This window comes from Daldinia decipiens, assembly GCF_022478715.1.
Source record: "Daldinia decipiens strain CBS 113046 unplaced genomic scaffold F4813scaffold_1, whole genome shotgun sequence".
NCBI lineage: Eukaryota > Fungi > Ascomycota > Sordariomycetes > Xylariales > Hypoxylaceae > Daldinia > Daldinia decipiens.
Genome location: NW_026054544.1, coordinates 1,680,549 through 1,702,162, shown reverse-complemented (window position 1 = coordinate 1,702,162; position 21,614 = coordinate 1,680,549). Strand labels below are relative to the sequence as shown.

The 21,614-nt window shown below is 47.5% G+C and overlaps 7 protein-coding genes and 1 non-coding gene across 8 annotated transcripts; 4 read left to right on the top strand and 4 right to left on the bottom strand.

The window, feature by feature from the left end:
- The first annotated feature begins 1,472 nt into the window (after nucleotides 1-1,472).
- Nucleotides 1,473-1,563, top strand: F4813DRAFT_t4. The gene has a single exon. It is a non-coding gene; the product is annotated as a tRNA-Glu (tRNA).
- A 547-nt stretch (nucleotides 1,564-2,110) lies between these two features.
- F4813DRAFT_342839 (60S ribosomal protein L4-like protein) lies at nucleotides 2,111-3,749 on the top strand. The gene is made up of 3 exons (XM_049241463.1): nucleotides 2,111-2,456; nucleotides 2,584-2,734; nucleotides 2,789-3,749. Exons 1-3 carry the CDS (start codon nucleotides 2,252-2,254, stop codon nucleotides 3,546-3,548), a joined length of 1,116 nt encoding a protein of 371 aa, XP_049105024.1. The 5' UTR covers nucleotides 2,111-2,251; the 3' UTR covers nucleotides 3,549-3,749.
- Nucleotides 3,750-4,313: 564 nt separating this feature from the next.
- F4813DRAFT_342835 (PLP-dependent transferase) lies at nucleotides 4,314-6,834 on the bottom strand. The gene is made up of 3 exons (XM_049241462.1): nucleotides 6,390-6,834; nucleotides 5,691-6,303; nucleotides 4,314-5,624 (listed from the first exon to the last, which is right to left on the bottom strand). The coding sequence occupies exons 1-3, from the start codon at nucleotides 6,544-6,546 to the stop codon at nucleotides 4,529-4,531; spliced, it is 1,866 nt and encodes a 621-aa protein (XP_049105023.1). The 5' UTR covers nucleotides 6,547-6,834; the 3' UTR covers nucleotides 4,314-4,528.
- A 696-nt stretch (nucleotides 6,835-7,530) lies between these two features.
- On the top strand, nucleotides 7,531-9,754 carry F4813DRAFT_18927 (MTHFR-domain-containing protein). The gene has a single exon (XM_049239406.1). The coding sequence runs from the start codon at nucleotides 7,640-7,642 to the stop codon at nucleotides 9,665-9,667; it is 2,028 nt and encodes a 675-aa protein (XP_049105022.1). The 5' UTR covers nucleotides 7,531-7,639; the 3' UTR covers nucleotides 9,668-9,754.
- Nucleotides 9,755-10,320, bottom strand: F4813DRAFT_18926 (uncharacterized protein). The gene has a single exon (XM_049239405.1). The coding sequence runs from the start codon at nucleotides 10,226-10,228 to the stop codon at nucleotides 9,842-9,844; it is 387 nt and encodes a 128-aa protein (XP_049105021.1). The 5' UTR covers nucleotides 10,229-10,320; the 3' UTR covers nucleotides 9,755-9,841.
- Nucleotides 10,321-10,412: 92 nt separating this feature from the next.
- On the bottom strand, nucleotides 10,413-11,733 carry F4813DRAFT_384622 (uncharacterized protein; the record flags this gene model as incomplete). Its single annotated transcript, XM_049246115.1, has 3 exons — nucleotides 10,413-11,137; nucleotides 11,249-11,392; nucleotides 11,625-11,733. 3 exons carry the CDS (start codon nucleotides 11,731-11,733, stop codon nucleotides 10,413-10,415), a joined length of 978 nt encoding a protein of 325 aa, XP_049105020.1.
- A 2,155-nt stretch (nucleotides 11,734-13,888) lies between these two features.
- F4813DRAFT_342829 (uncharacterized protein) lies at nucleotides 13,889-15,449 on the bottom strand. Its single transcript, XM_049241461.1, has 3 exons — nucleotides 14,848-15,449; nucleotides 14,568-14,786; nucleotides 13,889-14,511 (listed from the first exon to the last, which is right to left on the bottom strand). The coding sequence occupies exons 1-3, from the start codon at nucleotides 15,009-15,011 to the stop codon at nucleotides 14,034-14,036; spliced, it is 861 nt and encodes a 286-aa protein (XP_049105019.1). The 5' UTR covers nucleotides 15,012-15,449; the 3' UTR covers nucleotides 13,889-14,033.
- A 115-nt stretch (nucleotides 15,450-15,564) lies between these two features.
- Nucleotides 15,565-20,652, top strand: F4813DRAFT_18903 (phosphoribosylformylglycinamidin). The gene is made up of 8 exons (XM_049239401.1): nucleotides 15,565-16,371; nucleotides 16,547-16,797; nucleotides 16,871-16,909; nucleotides 17,031-17,593; nucleotides 17,703-17,838; nucleotides 17,973-18,047; nucleotides 18,099-18,777; nucleotides 18,855-20,652. The coding sequence occupies exons 1-8, from the start codon at nucleotides 15,692-15,694 to the stop codon at nucleotides 20,512-20,514; spliced, it is 4,083 nt and encodes a 1,360-aa protein (XP_049105018.1). The 5' UTR covers nucleotides 15,565-15,691; the 3' UTR covers nucleotides 20,515-20,652.
- Nucleotides 20,653-21,614: the final 962 nt, after the last annotated feature.

The window sequence follows — 21,614 nt, the reverse complement described above, 5'->3', positions numbered from 1 at the left end:
TACTTAATTGACTTCCCGATACTCAAACTCCGGGGCAATCCGCCTTCCGCGTAACTCAATCGGACCATAATTCTTTTATAGTAGGTTAAGTAGTATACGTCGTTATTGGCGAATTCATTAGGTTCTTAGGTTAGGTTTCTTATAGATGGGCCAGATACGATCAGACAAACCACGTACGCAAATATTTGTTTGCTATCCTTATAAGACCAGAGTCCGTGAGTTAAGCTACCTAGAAAGACTGACCTCGGACGGGTTGTAACAGGCCTTTTTCCAACTTAATTAATTAATGTAGTACCAATATGCGATTGTAGCAGCCGATGATATGCTAAGTTGCGACCTGTAAATATACTATTATAGCTAAAACTTATTTCTTAGTGTTGCTAGGTGATCCACGTCATTAGGATATGTTACGGTTGCGAACGGACGTGAGTCACTTGCCAGGCATCAAGGGTAGGAACGAGCCCTAGGGCTGGATACCTTATAATAGACCTAGTCCCTATAGTCCTTGAGACCAACAACGCATTCCGTAATACAAGACCAGTTCCGCATGGTGGCTTCACCACCGGTTTGATGTCGGATTTGGCATCGATTCCTGCGTGTAGACCAGGGAATGAGGCCACTGTATTGGAATCGCGGTTCCGCGTTGAGAGATGACGCGTTAGAAATACGTTCGGGTTGTACGGAATATGGCGATGCGAGAGGTACGCGTCACAGTACAACGGCGCTGGATAGATACCTATCCTAGGCCAGCAGGCTCTTCTTCGAGCGATAAAATACAAAGCCAAAGGGCGTATCGGGAAATCAAGATACGTCTAGAGGGCGTGTTAGAAAAGCAACACGAAGAACGAACTGATCGGACGGCCAAGGTAGCTCAAACAACAATACCATTCAAAAGCAGCGGCAATTATAAACCAAAGATCGCATACGAGCATCGAGAGAGATCAAGGGATGCGGAGGACCTTATGTGTTAAATAAGAGTGTGCAGGCCTTGGTAACCAGACCTCGGAAGACAAGACTCGAAGATCAGACTGCGATGGTCGATCTAATGACCTATATTGATCAGGAACATACATGTACGGCAAGGGGTATGCAGACACAAGGCACGATAGCAAGGCAAGAAGGAGACGCAAAATAAGATATACCGAGCATAAGGCTCAACAGGTATCGTAGATCAGAGAGCGTGTTGGCAATTGATCATAGTGTACGCTATTTGAGTAGGGCCTGCAAGACCACAAGACTTGAGAATCAACAATGCATTCTACAAGACCAGTTCCACACTTCTGTATAAGACACTTAATATCTTTATCCAGGCGCTACATTAAGCCGAACTTGTTAAAATTAGAATTAATGGTATCTAGGTATCGACCGATGACGCAAATTTTACCTAACAACGACTCTGCGAACCGTGATTTTACCGCCGGCTGAAAGGATGGGATATAAATAAGGATTTTATACGACTAATAAAACATCAATCCGAATTGGTGTAGTGGCTAACATTTGACGCTCTCAAGATGTAACAATCAATGACCCGTCAAGCCCGGGGTTCGATTCCCCGATTCGGAGTTTGTTTTTGCATTTATTGGGACTATATTCTTTCCTCTATTGAAATTTTTTGGACGTCATTGATCTTGTCTTGTTAAAATCCTTGCTAAAAGTTCAATTGGCACTTGTGAGTGAACGGCTTATCATCGCCTAAAGTATATTGGAGGGGTAACTCTTGAAGCTATTGATTCTAAGTACTTGATATCCAGGTTAAATTAGGGTTATTGAAGGTGCAGTTATCACTATATTATCTTGAATTTTACACGTATATCAATCTTAACGTAGACATAAAAGGAACAATAGGACAATCCGCAATAAGACCTGGTTCAAATTTATGTAGTGCCCTGTAAACTATTATGAAATGTCATGTCTCATGTCTCCTAAGTTCAGATGTATGACCTAATTACTACTTAGATGCATAATTCATCTATGAGAGTTAGTGTGCAGAAAAGTGGGGTTATACTTCGAAAATTCGCTTAGCCCTCGCTCAAACCCACAAGAAAAATAATTCTGTGGTGGGCTTTTTGATTTTTCGTAGTTCAACATCACCAAATCGCAACTTGAGACCGTCAACACCCAGCGTCGAGGTAAGTTCGCAGAAGCTAGACTCTCTTTATTCCACCTCAATTATCCATTCTGGTCAATCGTAATTCGACTCTCATGCTCGCAATTGACTAACCCACATCCTTTTAGCATCACAACCTTCACGATGGCCTCTCGACCGACTGTCACCATCATCGGCAAGGACGGTTCTCCCTCGGGAGCTACCCATACCATTCCTACCGTGTTTGCCTCCCCGATCCGTCCTGATATCGTTCAGCAAGTCCATACTGGAATGGCTAAGAACAAGCGACAGCCGTATGCTGTGAGCGAGAAGGCTGGCCACCAAACCTCTGCCGAATCTTGGGGAACTGGTCAGTAGTTTTCATATTATCTGGATGTGGAGAAGATGAGGATTATAATGTCTGCCATGGATGATTCTCCGCGCCGGAATCGAGTCTAGAGATATCTATTTTTGCAATTACTGACAGGCTTCTTCAGGTCGTGCCGTTGCCCGTATTCCCCGTGTCTCTGGTGGTGGTACCCACCGTGCCGGTCAGGCTGCCTTCGGTAACATGTGTCGTTCCGGTCGCATGTTCGCCCCTACCAAGATTTGGCGAAAGTGGCACATCAAGATCAACCAGGGCCAGAAGTGAGTGATATAATTTGACTCACCTCTGACTATATAAACTAATCTCTCGAAAAGGCGATTCGCTACTGCCTCTGCTCTTGCCGCTTCCGCTGTCCCCCCTCTACTGCTCGCCCGCGGTCACCAGATCTCTTCCGTCCCGGAAGTTCCTCTCGTTATCGACTCGGCTGCTTTCGAGGGTGGTGCTGCTGCCAAGACTGCCGGTGCCCTCGCCATCTTGAACGCCGTTGGTGCCGCTGCCGACATTGAGAAGGCTAAGAAGACGAAGAAGCTGCGCGCTGGTAAGGGTAAGCTAAGAGGCCGCCGCCACCGCCAGCGACGTGGACCTTTGGTTATCTACGACCCCGAGGTTGATGGCAAGGAGATTGTCACTGGTACCCGCAACCTTCCTGGTGTCGAGACCAGCTCTGTCTACGCGCTGAACCTCCTCCAGCTCGCCCCTGGTGGTCACCTCGGACGATTCATCGTCTGGACCTCGGCCGCTTTTAAGGCCCTCGACAAGATCTACGGCACCACTACCAAGCCTTCAGAGCTGAAGAAGGACTTCCTTCTACCTTCCAACCTAGTGTCCCAGTCTGATCTGAGCCGTCTGATCAACAGCTCCGAAATCCAGAGCGTCCTCAACGCCCCTAAGGGTGGTCCCTTGACCAAGCGCGCTGCTGTGCAGAAGAACCCTCTACGCAACAAGCAAGTCCTATTACGCTTCAACCCTTACCACGCTACCTTCGTCAAGGACAAGGTTGGTCAGCAGAAGGCAGAGGCCGGCAAGCCCCCTAAGCCCCCCAAGACTTTCCTGGAAGTCCTCCGTGAGGATTAGATTAGACTCGCTTGGTGAGCAGCGTAGTCTAGGGGATGGGAAACGGTAAATCGGTTGCAATATTCACGGCGTACTGGATCATAGGGACTGATGAATCAATCAATGACATTCTTATTATGATCGCTACTTCCCACCTCGTTGGTGATCGTCTATGCATCATAGCAAGCCCCTCAAGGGTAATCTATCAAGCTTGTTCTTTAACGCTTTATGAGTTCGTGTGCCGTAACTATGTCCTTTTTTCTAAGCTTCGGTCTTGCTGCAGCTATTTTCTCCCGGTTCAATTGCCGTCGGATATAACCTTACAACCTCGTGAAGCACTTATAACGTACTACAGTGACTAGAAAAAATAAACGTCCAATGCCATTTTTACACCAAAACTAATCTTATTATAATATTTAAGTAATTATTCATGAAAAGCCAATTTTTAACTTTTTAATTTTATATAAATATACTAAGAAAATAAATATTAAACTTATAAGGTTAATTTTAAACTTACTTTTTATATCTTTAAATTTTAACCTTATTTAAACATTTAAATTTTGAAAAAATATCTTAATTACTTAATATTAGATAATGTAAATATTACATTTTTTTTATATTTTTATACGTCGATTTGGTAAAGTTATATCATATTAAAGTTGATGTAATAAGATGTAAAAACATTTTGGACGTTTTTAAATTCGCCCCACTGTAGCTTATACGTAAGACCGCCCATCCAGTCCCGCTCATATCATTAGGACATAATACCCATAAGGTTATTGTGATCGAGGAAATTAATTCGTTGTATTCGTTCTAAATTGAAACATCTTCTAACCCTCAAGTAAATATATGCCCAAATGGTACCTGGTATATCCATAATTTGACTTCATGAGCAGCAGCTATATTCCACAATGCTGCTCACTTAGGACATACATGTGACACGTCTTACAACTCCGATCTCACAGCTCGTCTACGTCTCCTTTCTATATCCGTGCAAAACCCTAACATCCCACCCAACTCCCCAAATTCATTAGACCCGCCTCATCTTGCTCCTGCGTCTGCGTCTGCGTCGCATTGATATCATCAAGTATGGCCTCGAGCTCTTTCACATTCTTAATGCGCCAGAACCTTTGGACGCCCTGGCCGAAGTGCAGGGAGCACTTGTCGATGTTCTCCTCTGTCTCGGCCGCGAAGCACAGTCTGTAATACGCCCAGCCACGCTCGTTGCGTATTTTGTCGGTCGCGCTGAACATTAGGCCGGGGCTGACTAGGACTCGGAACGGCTTGCGCGTGAGGAAGATCATGAGCGCGGTGGACAGCGCGACGCCGTTGATGATATTGCCGCGGGACCCGGCGGCTTTCCATAGCGGGTGCGTCTCGAAGCGCATGTGCAGCCAGAGAAACATGCCGCCGCGGGGCCATTGGAAGTCGTAGAGCTGGGTCTTGGTGATGACGCCCCAATCGGAATCGGACTCGCGCATAGGTGTCGATTGTTTCAGTTGGTACGCATTCTCTTCGAGGATTTTGCACATTCGGTTCATGCGCCTCTCATACTGGCCTCGCAGGCCGGCTAGCCATCGTACCCAGCCATCCATTTTCCAGCCGCTGAAAGTAGCCCGATTCCGCACAGATCGGGCTACGAATGCGGCTGAAGCCTCGGGTTGCGGTCCCATGATAGTCTCGGCGACTACAACTTGGACGAAACCAGAGGGCTGCTGCGTGCCCGTCTCGCTGACGCGGAGGATGCGCTCACAGATCTCCGGGCTCGAGGTAATCCATCCCATCCGACAGCCAGGAGCTACGGTCTTAGAAAAGGTATCTAATCTCACAACCCGTCCGTCTGTATCGATACTCAGGAATGACGGCGCAAGAGAATCCAGGTATTCGTACCCAGACTTCCTTTCGAGAGTATTCGCTACTTTTGGCTCGGGAATCGGTAAACCCCTCGCTTTTGCCTCCTCAACCGCTGCCGAAGGATACTGGAGGTACCAATAAGGGTCGTCCTCGATGATAATCACGTCGTATTTACTGCATATCGAATACAATTCCTTCCTCCTCTCGAGAGACAAGACACCGCTTGTTGGATTATGGCCCATTCTGCAGAATTATGTTTAGTAAGCTGCGCATTTTCCCAAAGTAGGTCGATATTGTGGGAAAACTCACGTTACGGTATACAGCATGTGCGGACGTTTCCCTTTGCTGTGATCCCAGTTTGCAAGGGCATCCTCCAAACTTCCAGGACCATACGGCAACATACCCCCATCATCCATTTCAATAGGTACGGCTTGGATCCCTCGGGGTTGCGCCTGAGTGAGCACATTGGCGTACATAAAAACTTCGCACAGCAAGCCTGGCCGCTCCCGGATGTCATTCCTCCCTTCTACCCAAACGTTGCTGAATACCTCCAATGTCTTGGACATGCCATCTGTTGAACCGACTGTGAATATAACCTCCGGTCCGCCTCTATAAGGCACATTTGGATGTAGGTAATCCCGCGTGAATTCGCGGACGAAGGAAAGCAGCGGCGGGTATCCATCAGCCTGGCCGTATTGTAAGGCAGAAGCGAGATCTATCTTCTTACTCGGGTCTGAAGCCAGGGCATCGTGAGGTACGACGACATGTGAGGCTACGGCCCCTTTTGAGATGGACGTTGCGGCCAGTCGCGAAGATAGCGTGCCATCGGGGTCCGGATAGTTGGGTGTCGGGATCCATCGATCCGGTTTTGCGGTCTGGGCTTCCAAGGTATCGAAAGGGAAGAGTTGGGCATTAGGGAGACCTGTTTTTTATTATTTTAAGTTTAACATTAGCCTTAAAGATCGACACGAATGTTGATAAAGTAGGGCGACGATAGGCGTTTCATACCACCTGCGAGCTGGCCGATGTTTGGTATTTGGAAGTACTTATAGAATTCCTTCATTCTACTTGGGGCTCGAGCCTTTGTTACATCTGAATAATGATGAGACATGTCTTTCGGCAACGGTGGCGCCGTGCCGACGATGTTATTATTGGACGCCTCCATCGTGAGCCCAAGCTAACGATTCTTGATTAAGATAGATATTACGATTGTGTATAACTACTGTTTAAGATGAAGTATGTACAATTCCGAAGATGGAGTATGGAACAAGACAAGAAAAAGGATTAACTAATACATATGGATGTCTACCTAACATTAATAATGTAGGGCGTAAATGTAGGGATTAGAGACCGTCCACTATGGTTCTTATCTGAAGTAGATGTCATTGTGCCTTGGGATTGCATTAGCATAGCAGGCGCCCTACGATTTGGTGGATTAGGATTTGGATTACCTAGAATTGGATTAGAAATTCGATGGGGATGCAGATAGCCTAGTTAGTATTGGGAATAATTCCGAGAAGCGAATCAGGGGTCCAGACAATCCGAATTTGGAAGTGTAACCCGACGCTCCGTTTACGATCCCGCCATCTCAAAAGTACCTAGGTACTGTAAACGGTTGATTCATCATTATGTACCATACTACATGTGTACATGGGTGGAGTTCAGTTATACATACTCGGCTATATCAAGGGTAAACTCCGGTTAATCCTCTCGTCACCCCACAGTACCTTCCTATCTTTGGATTTATTATGTAAGAAGCGAATGTCTTGCCCGGTTCGACCATGCTTTGGGTACATACGTGAGTTCCATGTCCCGTAATGCGGGGTTCTATGCAGGTACCCCACACCGATGTCAGACCTCGCCGACCGGAACCTTTTACATAGTAAAATTTCCACAAAAGGGAGTCAGTCGTACAAGCTGCAAGACACGAACATATCTACATATCTACTGTTTACGAGAAGTCAGACACTGTAGGACGGCCCATTACACGTCAATTGCGGTATTTTGGACCAAGATACTAATTACACGTCTTGGTATTTAATGAGCACTGCCTTTGCTACTTATAGTGTTGCCGTCCGTAGCTACATATCGACTGGACTTCCTCCGTGCCAATCCGGCCTCTACAAGGCCAATTCCTCTACACATTTTCGACTTGCCCTCTGTGTTGAGCGACAGTCTAATTTAAATATACTTCTATATTCTAGTTTCAGAAATCCTTCGCCGTTTGCAACAAACCGTGCTGGGCGAGACTATTCGATATGGAGAAAATCACAGACAAGATAGCCGCTTTGCCGGCCGATTCCAACTACTTCTCGCTCGAGTTCTTCCCTCCAAAGACTGCTATGGGATTCTCCAACTTACGCGACCGTCTTGATCGAATGGCACGAGCGCTGCGACCTCTCTTTGTAAATGTAACATGGGGTGCCGGGGGAACCACTGCTACGAAGTCGCTCGAGCTGGCCGAGATATGTCAGAGGGAGTTGAACCTGACGACATGTCTACACTTGACATGTACGAACATGAGCCGGAAATTGATCGATGGGGCCTTGGAAGATGCAAAGGCATTGGGTATTAGGAACATCCTAGCCTTGAGGGGCGACCCCCCAAGAGCCGCGGAATATAAAGATCCGAACGAGAGCCCCGAGGATGCTATAGATGAGACCTTTGAATGGGCCATTGATTTGGTGCGGTACATAAGGAAGACTCACGGAGATTATTTCTGTATCGGCGTCGCTGCGTACCCCGAAGGCCATGCCGATGAGAGCCATCCCATGGGCCAGAGTTTAGAACATGATCTTCCCTATCTAGTCGATAAAACCCTCGCAGGAGCCGACTTCCTCATGACGCAATTATTCTTCGACACAGAAGCTTATGACAATTTCGAGCAGACCCTCAGGAACCACCCCAGCGGCGCATTCAAGACGATTCCCATCATTCCCGGACTCATGCCCATTCAGAGTTACCAGATGATCAAGCGAACAACGAAGCTCAGCCATGCTCAGATACCGGACGCGATAATGTCTCGGTTAGATGCGGTGAAGATGGACGATGAGAAGGTCAAGAGCGTTGGTGTAGATATCTTATGCGAGATCGTCGAAAAGGTCAAGGAGATCACAAGAAGAACACCCGGGCCTAGAGGCTTCCACTTCTATACCTTAAATCTCGAAAAGGCCGTATCTTTCGTCATCGAAAGAACAGATCTCATACCCCTCAGCACTCCTACCGATGAAGAGGCAATCCAAGATATCACGTCTAAGATCCCGGCGCTCCAAGTCAACGGATCTCTAGACCACGAAATTATCCCTCAAATACGAGAGAATTCCCGAAGTCGAAGGCAATCAAACGTTAGTTCGGAAACTCGCAACCGGGTCATCATCTCCGGACGACCGGTCTCGCATCCCGAATATGAAGCTACCTCAGCGGAAGCTAGTATACCAGCAGATCCCATCAACAACCGAGCTAATACCTTGGCGATTTCTGAAGGCGAGGGTGTCCTCGGCCGAGAAGCAACGTGGGATGACTTCCCCAACGGCCGATGGGGCGACGCCCGGTCCCCCGCTTACGGCGAAATAGACGGATACGGGCCTAGTCTGCACGTCTCTCACGCGCAAGCCGTCAGTCTCTGGGGGTACCCGGCCAAGCGGGAAGATGTCAACGACATAATGGTCCGGCATCTGAAAAAGGAGCTTTCGGCTATTCCGTGGAGCGAGGAGGAGTTCAACGAAGAGACCGGCATGATCACCGAGCAGCTCATCCAGCTTAACAGGAAAGGCTGGTGGACTGTTGCTTCGCAACCCGCCGTCAACGGCCTACGCTCGTCCGATCCCGTCTTCGGCTGGGGTCCGCAGCAAGGTTTCGTGTTCCAGAAAGCCTTCGTGGAATTCTTCATCCCGACCGCCGACTGGAAAGTCCTCCTTGAGAAACTCCAGAGCTCAGAGGTGCAGGATACGGTATGTTTCTATGCGGCAAACGCCGCGGGAGACTTCGCATCGTCCGACCTGACGGGGGGTCTGGCAGGCGAAGTCAAGGAACCAAGCACGAACGCGGTGACGTGGGGCGTGTTTCCGGGCAAGGAGATCATCACGCCGACCATCATAGAGGAAGTCAGCTTCAGGGCGTGGAGCGAGGAGGCGTTTGGCATATTTGGCGAGTGGGCGCAGATCTACGGAAAGGGGTCGGAAACCGAAAAGCTGCTCGAGAAGGCCAAGGCAGACTCGTGGCTGGTCAATATCATTCATCACGATTTCATAGACAAGGACGCGTTGTGGAGGTTACTTCTTGACTAAGTTAAATAAAAGAAAACATGCGAGATAGTATTCACGAGAGCAGCTAGTCTGCCTGCCTAGATAGGTAGATGAAGCTGCTGGTTTCTATCTAATTCATTCGCAGATCAGTTCTTGAAAATTCATCGCAAAGCGAGAAAAACGGCCTCTCGTGTTGTATGAGGGCAAGCCTGCAAATCAGAGCCGGAAAACCAGATGAAATGAAAACCATCGCAAATGTACTAGTAAATATATCGAAATGTTGGTGAAGATAAAGGAGTGACGGCATAATTGTCTTTGTTTTGCCCCCCTAATCTGTCCAGATGCCCTCTCATGCCCATAAACCCTTAGGTTAAGGTTGTTACCACGTATATATCGCCCGTCAGATGAGAGAGCGTGGTATATCTCGGCTCCTATGGATAAAATCGCAAACCATCCATCCATTGCTTTTCTTTTTCTCTGTTTCCCCCCCTTTTTGCCGATCCTAGTACTGATAAGGAAATGTAGTAGAAACGAAGAGACGACGATACGATGATGTTGCACAAAATGTGCTGAAAAGAGATGATACGCCGGCATGAAAGTCATGCATTAATCACCCGTTCGCAAGGACGTCGAATTAATAGAAAGAAAATAGAGAATAAACCGAACGCCATAGAACCCGTTTCTCGTCATAGAGGATACCGAAAGAAGAAGAGAGGATGATGGAAACACGTGCGATATCTACATTCGCATTTTTTTTTCCGTGGCCCGGGTTACGAGATCGGTAACATTAGACCTCTCCATCCGCAAGCTCGTCGTCGTCGAACATGCCGCTGCTACCGACGAAAGGGTCGTCGTGGCCCTGTCTAATTGGGCTATTCTCCTCCGATACCAGGTCTGAATCTGGGTCAGCCTTCACTTGGGGCGCGCGCGTATATGTTCTGGGTGGGGGCGGGGGTGTGTCCTCGCTCAGATCGATGAACTGGACCTGGTCATCGTTATTGTTGGCACGCGCTGACTTAGAACCGTTACCGAAGAGAGAGCGCGTGACATCTTTGCCGCCGCTGCCGCCGCTTCCGCCATTGCCGCCAGTAGTCTTAGCAGGCACAGGTGTGGCGGTGTTGGTGTTGTTCGTGCTGGCGCTATTAGGACCTTGGGTGTTGCGGCGTTTGGGTGTGGGCGTGATCTGAACGATATCGTCGTCATCTGAGCGGAGATCCTTTGTGTCGTAGTCGGTCTCAGTGCTGTCAAGGCCAGTATCCTCCTCGGATAGAGTCGCTTTCTTAGGGCCGCGTTTGCGCTTCGAAGAGGCCGCGGTGGAGGGGGTGCGGCCACCCTTGCTCGTAGGTGTTGACGCGGCGGAAGCCTTGGTGCGTGGAGGAGCATCGATCTTAACATCCCAGGGATTTTGGCCTGCCTCGACGGCTTGTCGCTGCGCACGACCCAGAGCTTTCACATCACGCATCTGCCACTGTATGCCGGCGGCAGTAGATTCGCCGAAGAGCTTCTGGATTTCTGTAAACGAGTGTTAGTTGCTTCTTCCATTGTAATAAGTTATAAAATAGCAATGGAAAAAGGGAAATAAGAATAGGAGATTCAGTGATGCGAGAGGGGTATAGATTATACCTCCACTCTCGACAGGCAACTCGCCCGGGTCCTTCCTTTGGTTCATAAACCAGTCGACTTGCAACTTGCCTAGCTGCTTAATAGGACGCATGCGGTGCTCCACAGCGGATTCCGTGGAGCCTCCGCCCACTAGTAACGCAATCACTACCGTCACATCAGCTCGTGGTGGAAACAGTAGGTCTATCTAATACAAGCAGACACTACAGAAGTACAACTGTTTCAATACCTCTCTCCCAAGGTAGTGCGATCCGACTTGTGTGTATTCTGATTACGCCGTCCCTCTAATATGGCATAGGACACACACATCAAGAGAGTATTTAAAGAGAACAGTATAGGATAATTCAAGTAGAGGATCATAAAAATAGAGCACACGTACCATCGTAGTCGAGTTTGGCCTTGCCCTCGAGGGATGCGACCACAGCAGCCAGCAGACGAGTGCTAGTCTCGTAGTTCTTAAAATTCACTCGGTTTCGAGTAGGAGCCATCGTGAACGTTGCAAAGGCGTCACTATACAGTGATGTTAGCGATGACTGACGGCGAGACAATCGCGAGGTTAGAGGATTGCGTATTGGCGCGAACCAAGGGGAGGGAACAACGTTTAGATGTTGTATTGTATCGAGGGGAGTCAACAAGGCATCCAGGATATCCGTGAAGAAAATGGTCAAATGTTTAGAAGGGGAAGGAGGGAGTGTTGCGATGCTTAGATGATGTAGGATAGATAGTAAAAAAGGAAGCTGCCAGGTGGAGGAAGTTGAGTCTAAGAAGGTATGGGAAATAAGAGGATATTATATATTACAGAAACAGGTATTAGTGATCCCAGCAAGAGTAGATTGCCCAAGTACTTCAGTAGGTACGTAGATACCTGGGTAAAGAACCAGTGGGGATGGGATATGTAGCCTCAGACCTAGGAATAGAAATAACTTACAAGATTAAGACCTTGGTGAACGCTAGGTAGGTGTTGAATTTGTCAGGGTAACCTGATGTAAGGTCTGAGAAGCTGGATCCTGTGATGCACGATTCTGTTGATAGGCTGGGGTTAGATATAGCAGATGGTAAGAATGGCTATGGTGGTAGAGAGGCTAGAGCGGTGATACGAGGTGGAATAGTGTGTCAAATATTGAATCAAGTGTTGTAAAGACCGGAAGATGTGCCAAGGGAGGGAGTTGCTTACCAGTTTGCTACGTAATTGCGGGCAGTCGTCAAATAGACGGCGCTCCTTCAATGCTCTTTCGATTTGTGTTGTTGCCCAGGAACGTCTTGAGGAACCAGACCGTACGTATAGTGCAACCACAGGATCAATTAGAGGCAATGGTAATATACCAATCACCTAAACGATGATTGAACGTCAACCAACTTCCAAATTCTAGCACAGCTTGCTAACTGCTTCCGATGTAAGTAAACGACCAATAGAGAACTTGAAATTTGATATCTGTGTAGATCGATTGGTCTGAGTTCTATAGCTTCATACTTGGGAAATTCATAGAAAGGAATGAGATGCTGCTATTTGAAGAAAAGCGTCAAGTGACTTAACGTGTTTATCAAAAAAGGCAATATGATAGGAGTTTTTTTTTATTACTGTTCTTGCGGCATCTGGGTTCAATATGCTTCGAAGAACGGGGTTTGAAGGCAATGCCATAAGTGCCATATAGTTCTTAACACGATAATTGGATGAGGAACTAAAACAAATAAATTCAACTTACAACGCCAGGTCGGTTTTAAGACCGATAGCCTAGAACGACTCGAGGGTTCTAAAGAATCGAGATATCACTTGAAAGCGTGATAATAACTGGATATGAGACTTGAAGATGGTCCTAGAGTATAGGTATAATTGGGAGGATAGTTATGTTGAAACAAGACATATAGATGTCAGGGGTTATGGACTACCACGTCTTAGTACTTGGCGCTATGTATCTTAGGTTAAAAGAGTCGAAGATAGTGAGAAATCGACTATGGCTAGGAGATGCCTGGGATATGATGTGAAGTCGCAAAGTGGGAGAGATAGGCGCCAATATATGTATAGAAAGGAGTTTCTTAATGTGTGAATGAGATGATGGTAAAGTATTAGATTAAAATGAGAAGATTTGTTAAGCGCGTTCTACTCGAGAAAGTCGAGTGCACTAACATTCGTATTAGTTAAGCCGTGACTACATCCTCAGAATCCTCCACGTCCAAATGAGATAACACATCACTTCGGCGTTGGAAAGATTGGTACACATAGAAGCTAGCATTTTGTCCCGACCTGACAGGTACTATTTTAGCTATAGAAATATGATTTCGTGGCTGATTATTCGCGGGGAAAGTCAGGTGTTGAATGTACTCATTAGCACTAATTCACGACTTCCTCACCCTTGTCTGTAGAATAATTAGTTGATGTATCACATCAGCCACTCGCGTATCATAGCGCGTGTTACGATATTAGGTAATCACAGCGACAGGTCTTGAGCAGGATGTCATTTTGCTTTTTATTACAGGGTAAATGTACACTATAAGTTAGCAATTATAAAGGTGTATACTTACATGTATTAGGTATGTATGCCCCAATTCCTGCATGTAATTGTTTTAGTATGGCTGCAATTTCATCATCTTTTCCTTTTTTTTCCTTTTTTTTTTTTTAAAAAAAAAAAAAAAAAAGGAAACCTAGTAGCCTTGTAGTGAAGTCCCATGTTTTTAACTTGAAGATTCGATCGTACTACCACACTTATTACTGCAACTATAGTCATACGCCATATATACAGTCACAGGCATACCAGGCCACACCGGTTATGATAGTATTTACAATCATTATTCAAATTGTTTTCTCTCCAAGAGGTGTCCTCCTCCCTGTCGGTGTTTCTCTCCCAGTTACATGTAGATGCGGCTTTACACCGGAATATGTCCACCCCTGCTGCGGTTTTATCGTAGGTTGCTGGTTAGGTTGCTGGTCACCATACATCAAATACTGGACGCCGATGAGGGAGTCGCAGACAGCTTGGAAGATTCCACAGAGCTTAAATGCCACTGGAATTGAAGTGGTAGACGTAAAGAACCAGAACATCTTCATAGCATCTCCAACCAGCCAACTTGCTAATACGGAAACCCGAAAGCCTTTGCAAGATCGCGAGCGTGCGTTCGCAACGAGCTGTGGGATCGGCAGCGTCGCCTCGACTGACAGGCCAATATATCCTATTAAGTCCGAATATCCAGAATAGACCGAATTGAATGGTGCTAATAACAGCTCGAGTACAGTCAAGCTGATAAACAACGACAATAGAAATTGCCAATAGCTAGCATCTGGGATTAGCAGAAGCACCAAGACCAGACCTCGAGGGGTAAAACCTACGGTTTCGGTGACCGCCATCGCCAAAAATTGTAAGGTCGCTGAAATCTCCCGAATCCATCCTGTGCGCCTGCGAAAGGAAGGGCGGCATCACCTCCTTTTGACGACGGCGGCGGACGGTGATCGAGAGCAATCTTTAGCAGTATAACTTGGATGACGATGTTGCAGAACGACTGGATCAACAACGCTACATCAAATCTCGCGCCCGGGTAATAGAAGACCCTAATGATGATGTTGTTAGCATGACAAGCTTCTGTATACAAGATCGGAGGGGCTGGCGAACCTGAATATTGATGCGACAAGCATGATCAGAGGAATATCTAGTGAGAAGCCCGCACTCGATCTATTCCTATGCATAGAGATTGCCTGATCGGAGTATGACAAAACAGGCGACAAAATCAGGAACGTTGGGGCGGCATAGGCAGCCAACGTCGTGAGGAGGTACATTTTGATGCTTTATCGAGTAGCACCGGACAGAGCGGGAGATCGCGCGGTTGTCCTGATTCTATATAGAACTCTTCGTGCAACACATTGGCGAACACTAAAATTGCATGGTAAGACGGGGTTGAGTCGAGGGATGTTCGGCGTGGGTCGGAACTCGAATTTTCATCCGAAGAGTCGAAGAGTGTTGGTTATCTTCGGCGGAATGAAGCTAATGTACACGATAATACCTAACTAAAGTAAATCGCGACTTATGTTGTGGAGCTTTTCAAACAGCTGGTCATAATTTTTTGGATAAGTCTACCTACATATGTAAATAACCCCTGAATTTTACATAAGATTGACGTAGCACATATCTGGGTACCTGTATTTAGGTCCCATTTCTATTTCTAAGATCGGGGCGGTTGAATGTCACATCCGCTGATGCTTATCGTCTTATCGCACGTTTGACTCAAGACAGAATTGGGTTCGTACTTCATTGATGATTGGACAGCTTAGCATTAACCGTACATGCAGGGTCTTCATCTACCCCTCCAACGAAAACTATGAACCCCACATCCCACATAGCTGTGAACATTTTCTTTCACGCTAATCAATGAGTCTTCAAGTAGTCGAGGGGTGCTTCTGGTTGCATTAGAGCCTCTAATCTCAAATATCCTCGGACCTTCTGGTCGCTACCGGGAAAGATGGAATACATTGTCCTTACCGGAGAGTCTTGCTTCACGCCCTCCGAGGCCAATAAGTTAAAAGATCGCATCAGCCAGACTACATCTATCAAGGTCACCAACATCCTAGGCTCCTGGATTTATTACGCGCATATCAAAGGTGATAAAAACATTGTCGGGCCCAAACTCCAACAGCTACTCCCATTGCCTAGCGATGCTAGCCAGCCGTCTCTAATACATATCGGCCACACGCGCACTTATTATATAGCGCCTAGGAATATTTCTCCATGGAGCTCCAAAGCTACTAAGGTCTGCGAAGTCTGCGGCCTCGCAGACCAGGTTCATCGGGTTGAACGGGCGCGATCCGTCACTCTAGAATTCGAGCAGCCCTTGAATAGCGATGAAATCCCATTCAAGGATTCACTGTTCGACCGAATGACGGAGATCATATCCACAAGCGAGCCAGATCTTGACTCGATGTTCATAGAGCGAGAGCCCTTGCCTCTGGAAGTTGTTGATATATTTTCCGGAAGCCAAAGTCCTCTTGATATGTTGAAGGCTTACAATGCCGAACACGGCCTAGCTCTGGATCAATCCGAAATGGAATACCTAGTCCAAGAGTTCACTCAACTTGGGCGACCCCCGAATGATATAGAGCTCTTCATGTTTGCTCAAGTAAACTCTGAACATTGTCGTCATAAGTAAGTAACCATAAGCTTAAAGCATACATAGTACTCCCACCTACCTATCTTCTCTTGCCCAATATATGAATGCTGCTTTCATTCCATGCCTACCTTCACGGTAGTCTTCCTTTGCTATTGGCCTACCCTTAGCTAGAAATTCGCATTAGCGAATGCAACTAATAATGAACTGTAGGCAGTTTAATGCGAGCTGGACTATAGATGGTATAACTAAGGATTTGAGTCTGTTCGACATGATCCGAAATACGCACAAGAAGACGCCCGACTACACTGTCTCGGCCTACAGTGACAATGCTGCCGTAATGCAGGGCGAAATGGGAAGCTATTGGGCACCTGATTATGCAACCGGGTCATGGAAACTCAATAGAGAAGTCGTACATGTGCTAGCCAAAGTTGAAACCCATAATCATCCCACCGCCATTTCTCGTAAGTATCTAACTGGCGTATCATGGTTTACTTTTGGTGAGCGTAGTAAGTGCTAACTTCTGGTCGCCACCAGCTTTCCCAGGAGCCGCCACTGGATCAGGTGGAGAGATCCGTAAGTCAATCTATAGTTTACCTGGTTGCTATCTCCAGGTCTCAAAAACAAACTTTGCAATATGCTATCAGTTTGTTGTAAAAGGATATTAAGATGCATTACTGACTTATCCTCCTTTCAGGCGATGAGGCTGCTGTTGGGAGAGGCTCATCCACCAAAGCTGGTCTTAGTGGATTCTGGGTCTCTGACCTTTGTATTCCAGGACATCATGTCTGGGAGACTGACATTGGCCGTCCGGCACATTATGCTAGTAGTCTGGATATCATGCTTGAGGCGCCCATTGGCGCGGCTCGTTTCAACAATGAGTTCGGCCGCCCTGCTCTTGCCGGTTGCTTCCGTACACTCTTGACAGACGGTACCAATAAGAATGACCCGGACGCCTCAGGGGCAACAGAGTGGCGAGGTTATCATAAGCCTATTATGATTGCTGGTGGACTTGGCCGGGTCAGGCCTGGGCACGCACTCAAGAACCCGACTGATGTGCACGAGGGAGCTCATGTTATCGTGCTTGGTGGACCCGCCATGTTAATCGGGCTCGGAGGCGGTGCTGCGTCCAGTAACGCTTCCGGGGAAGGGACTGCAGACCTCGACTTCAATAGCGTACAGAGGGGTAACCCTGAGATGCAACGTCGAGCTCAGATGGTTATCGATGCATGTGTCAGCCTAGGAGATGCGAATCCCATTGTAAGTTTTCTCTTGAACTTTTAATCTGATTAGATCGCGGGTTCTTATGATCGGTCTCATGTTCATAACTCGACATCTACTATTTTGTTAGCTACTAATAGGCTTCTAGGCGATGATACACGACGTTGGCGCTGGAGGATTATCCAACGCTCTTCCGGAGTTAGTTAAAGACGCCGGTTTCGGGGGCAAGTTCGAACTCCGTCAAGTCGAAAGCGCAGACCGTAGCTTGAGTCCCCTTCAAATATGTAAGATTTTACGGACTTTTCCGTTCCCCTCCGTCCCGCCTATCACTATGTATTATATCCAAACTCACGAGGTTACCACTTGATTATTGGATTTAGGGTTGCTGAACTGGAGGGATTGCTAACCGCTATGATAGGGTGCAATGAAGCCCAAGAACGTTACGTTATGTTAGTCAACAACGAAGGGATGAGTCGATTTGTGAACATCTGCAGTAAGCCCTGCAGTTCCTAATATATACAAGTGATATTAACCAGTAGCCTAGGGCGTGAACGTTGCGGCTTTTCAGACGTCGGCACCGTAGTGTCCGAAGATGAAGACGGCGTGCCTAAGCTTATCCTTACGGACAGAAATGCGAAAGACAACGTAGCGTCACGACCTATCAACCTTCCGATGTCAACCTTATTCCCCCCAGGTCGCCGATTACAACGCATAGTCAATTCCCAGAAACCAACTCTACCGAAGTTCGAACCAATTGCTAGCTTAAAGGCTGCGTTTGGAGCCAGATCGACCGATGCTGAACTGCTGAGAAATGCTCTACAGAGAGTCTTTTGGATGCCAGCCGTAGGATCGAAGTCTTTCTTGATCACAATTGGAGACCGGACTGTTGGAGGCCTTACTGCACGGGATCAGATGGTAGGACCATGGCAGACGCCTGTAGCCGACGTCGCGGTCACGGCCATCTCGTTCAACCTAGGAGCGAAGACAAGGCACGGCGAAGCAATGGCTATGGGTGAGAAGCCAACCCTTGCCTTAATATCCCCTGCCGCGTCTGCTCGCATGGCGGTGGCCGAGAGCTTGATGAACCTGGCCGCTGCCGATATCATGGGCGATCTGCGACGAGTTAAGCTCTCTGCCAATTGGATGGCAGCTGTAAACCACCCGGGAGAAGGAGCAGCTCTTTATGAAGCGGTTGAAGCCATTGGGCTTGATATGTGTCCTCGGTATGTGTCAAATTGCATTCTACATATTTCACCTCTTTCCCCTATAGTCTTCGCAAATTTTATTAACAATTCAATAGATTAGGAATCAGTATACCTGTAGGCAAAGATTCAACTTCCATGAAGGCTACTTGGAAGGACCGCGAATCCGAAAAGACTAAGAGCGTAACTGCCCCTGTGTCAGTCGTCATCTCGGCATTTACGATCGTCGAAGATATTAGAAGGACCTGGACCCCGCAACTTCGACGGGTTGAAGAAGTAGGAGAGTCAGTCTTGATGTTCGTCGACCTCGCGAATGGAAGGAAAGCTATGGGGGGATCTGCCCTTGCTCAATCATTCGGCTACGTGGGACATGAGGCACCAGACGTACGAGACGTGGATCTAATCACGGATTACTTCGATGCGATATCTCAATTGCATCAGAGTGGAGTCGTTCTTGCGTATCACGACAGATCCGACGGCGGTTTGATCACCACGGTAGCTGAAATGATGTTCGCTGGACGATGTGGAGCTGACCTTATGATGGACGGAATTTCTAATTCCGGCTCGATCGAGGACATGGTCGACGCACTGTTCAACGAAGAATTAGGCGCCGTGTTCCAAGTGCGGGCATCTGATGAGACAAACTTCAAGAGATGCTTCGCAACTTGTGGACCACCTCCAGGCTTGATAAGGAAGTTTGGTAGCGTACAGCCCAAGTCAAAGCAAGCGTTGACAATTCGTTACGGATCAACACCTTTCGTCAGCCTGGATAGAAAGGAGATACAGCAGTGGTGGGCAAAAACCTCATACGAGATGCAAAAACTTCGAGACAACCCTGCCTGCGCCGAGTCCGAATATTCTATTATTCAAGACCAAACCGACCCGGGTATCTCCTACAGACTCACGTTTGATCCTACTGATACGATCTTACCACTCACAGCCTCTATAACAGGGTTCTTCGGCAAGAATCCTCGAGTAGCTATTCTGAGGGAGCAAGGCGTCAACGGACATGCCGAAATGGCATTTGCATTTAAAGCAGCAGGATTTGACCCGATCGATGTCATGATGACGGATATCATTTCCGGTCGGTCGTTGGCTGATTTCGTTGGATTGGCTGCCTGCGGAGGCTTCTCCTATGGCGATGTGCTCGGCGCCGGACAAGGCTGGGCTAAATCCATACTAATGCACGACAACTCCCGAAGGGAGTTTGAGGAGTTCTTCAAAAGACCAGACACATTTGCTCTCGGAGTTTGCAACGGCTGCCAGATGCTGTCACGAATAAAAGAGCTCATTCCCGGCACGGAACATTGGCCAATATTCGAAGAGAACACGAGCCAACAGTTCGAAGGGCGTTTCAGTATGGTTAAAATCGAAGATAACCAGAAGATCCCTTCGGTATTCCTCCATGGCATGAACGGTTCGGCATTGCCAATCGTCGTCTCACACGGTGAAGGAAGGGCATCCTTTTCTTCACCTAGCTCATTACATGCTCTTGATGCGGCAGGGATGATTCCGATTCGATACGTCGACAATCACCTGAAAGCCACAGAGAAATACCCTCTCAACCCTAACGGTAGCCCTGGCGGTGTTGCGGGCGTAACAAGCGAGAACGGTCGAGTCTTAGCCATGATGCCTCATCCCGAGCGGACGCTGGTAGCGGATACCGCATCGTACGCGCCACTAAACCTTCTCGAGCAGTGGGGAGAATTTGGACCATGGGTAAGGTTATTTAGGAGCGCTCGGAGATGGGTGGGATAGACGAGTCACAGAGAACGTGTTTGTTTACCTATCTAGCATAAATGTTGTTTAGGGCTCTCGCTGCCCGGATACATGTTAGCTCAACACGATGATTTAGCATGCACGATGGCATCAAAATGAAACTTGCTATTAAGCTCGAGGCGCAGAGTAATGGTATCTACTTTGCTCCTGCGAGCTTCACCATGGATTCATCTCAGCGGGTATCGATCGCGTTAGAAACTTAGCGTCGGCTCGCTTAGAACTGGCCACGAGGCGACGGCGTCGAACACGAGGAAATGCTATGTAGACGCCAGGGATCGCATTATGGATCGAGGCAGCAAAACGAAACAAGAAATTGCATAGCTAGCAAAACAATCCGGGTGGCTGACGGATCGTCGTCTATGTGGATCATAACTATGTGCCGACGTTATGCCCCTATCCTCCACATACCCATACCCCATCGCCGATTCATTATACATAACAGGCAGGGGATAATATCGACGCTGCCAGCAGCCGCAAGTAAGTAGGCAGGCTTAGCTTAGGTAGGAAGTTGAGTCGCGCACAAGTAGAGTAAGTAGAGTGCCGAAGGTGACGGGACCATGGTTAGGGTTGGTTCGCGTCACGCACGTTATGTATGTAGGTATGTATGTATGTAAGTTGGGTAGGAGGAGGTACCTAAGTTAGGTATTTTGCGCGCATGCTCCGGAACAATTTGAATCCTTCCATCCAGATTGCTCGTTGCTTGCTATGCTATGCTACGCTTCCTCCCCGACGCGGGTTTCCCGCCGCGTGTTAGAATAGGTAAAATCCATCTACGATCCCGCTAACCTAGGTTCTTACGTTACGGCCGGCGGTAGATGTAGGTAGATGCATATATGTGGTATTTTATTATTAGAATAACAGGTGCCGTAGCCAGCCTATGTACCTCCCTACCACCTATGTATGTATGCTAGGTACTTTTGAGAATACCTAACCTCGTTTGGGCGTGTGTGGTTTTTTTTTTGTTCTTTCTAAGAATAGTATACTATTTATTACTACTATGTACGGTACTATAGCAAGCATAACCAGTAGGTTAGGTATGTAACACGGCGTTAGGTTAGGTACATAGTATACGGGCGGAC

Excerpts from the sequence above, each read along its gene's own strand:
- F4813DRAFT_18926 (XM_049239405.1), bottom strand. The coding sequence starts at position 10,228 with ATGACTTTCATGCCGGCGTATCATCTCTTTTCAGCACATTTTGTGCAA.
- F4813DRAFT_342839 (XM_049241463.1), top strand. The coding sequence starts at position 2,252 with ATGGCCTCTCGACCGACTGTCACCATCATCGGCAAGGACGGTTCTCCC. Across the intron at positions 2,457-2,583 it reads TGCCGAATCTTGGGGAACTG|GTCGTGCCGTTGCCCGTATT; the intron begins GTCAGTAGTTTT and ends AGGCTTCTTCAG. Across the intron at positions 2,735-2,788 it reads AAGATCAACCAGGGCCAGAA|GCGATTCGCTACTGCCTCTG; the intron begins GTGAGTGATATA and ends TCTCTCGAAAAG.
- F4813DRAFT_18903 (XM_049239401.1), top strand. The coding sequence starts at position 15,692 with ATGGAATACATTGTCCTTACCGGAGAGTCTTGCTTCACGCCCTCCGAG. Across the intron at positions 18,048-18,098 it reads TCGATTTGTGAACATCTGCA|GGCGTGAACGTTGCGGCTTT; the intron begins GTAAGCCCTGCA and ends CCAGTAGCCTAG. Across the intron at positions 18,778-18,854 it reads GGGCTTGATATGTGTCCTCG|ATTAGGAATCAGTATACCTG; the intron begins GTATGTGTCAAA and ends ACAATTCAATAG.
- F4813DRAFT_18927 (XM_049239406.1), top strand. The coding sequence starts at position 7,640 with ATGGAGAAAATCACAGACAAGATAGCCGCTTTGCCGGCCGATTCCAAC.
- F4813DRAFT_342829 (XM_049241461.1), bottom strand. The coding sequence starts at position 15,011 with ATGTACCTCCTCACGACGTTGGCTGCCTATGCCGCCCCAACGTTCCTG. Across the intron at positions 14,787-14,847 it reads CTTGTCGCATCAATATTCAG|GGTCTTCTATTACCCGGGCG; the intron begins GTTCGCCAGCCC and ends CATCATCATTAG. Across the intron at positions 14,512-14,567 it reads CGATGGCGGTCACCGAAACC|CTATTGGCAATTTCTATTGT; the intron begins GTAGGTTTTACC and ends CCCAGATGCTAG.
- F4813DRAFT_342835 (XM_049241462.1), bottom strand. The coding sequence starts at position 6,546 with ATGGAGGCGTCCAATAATAACATCGTCGGCACGGCGCCACCGTTGCCG. Across the intron at positions 6,304-6,389 it reads CATCGGCCAGCTCGCAGGTG|GTCTCCCTAATGCCCAACTC; the intron begins GTATGAAACGCC and ends AATAAAAAACAG. Across the intron at positions 5,625-5,690 it reads CACATGCTGTATACCGTAAC|AATGGGCCATAATCCAACAA; the intron begins GTGAGTTTTCCC and ends ATAATTCTGCAG.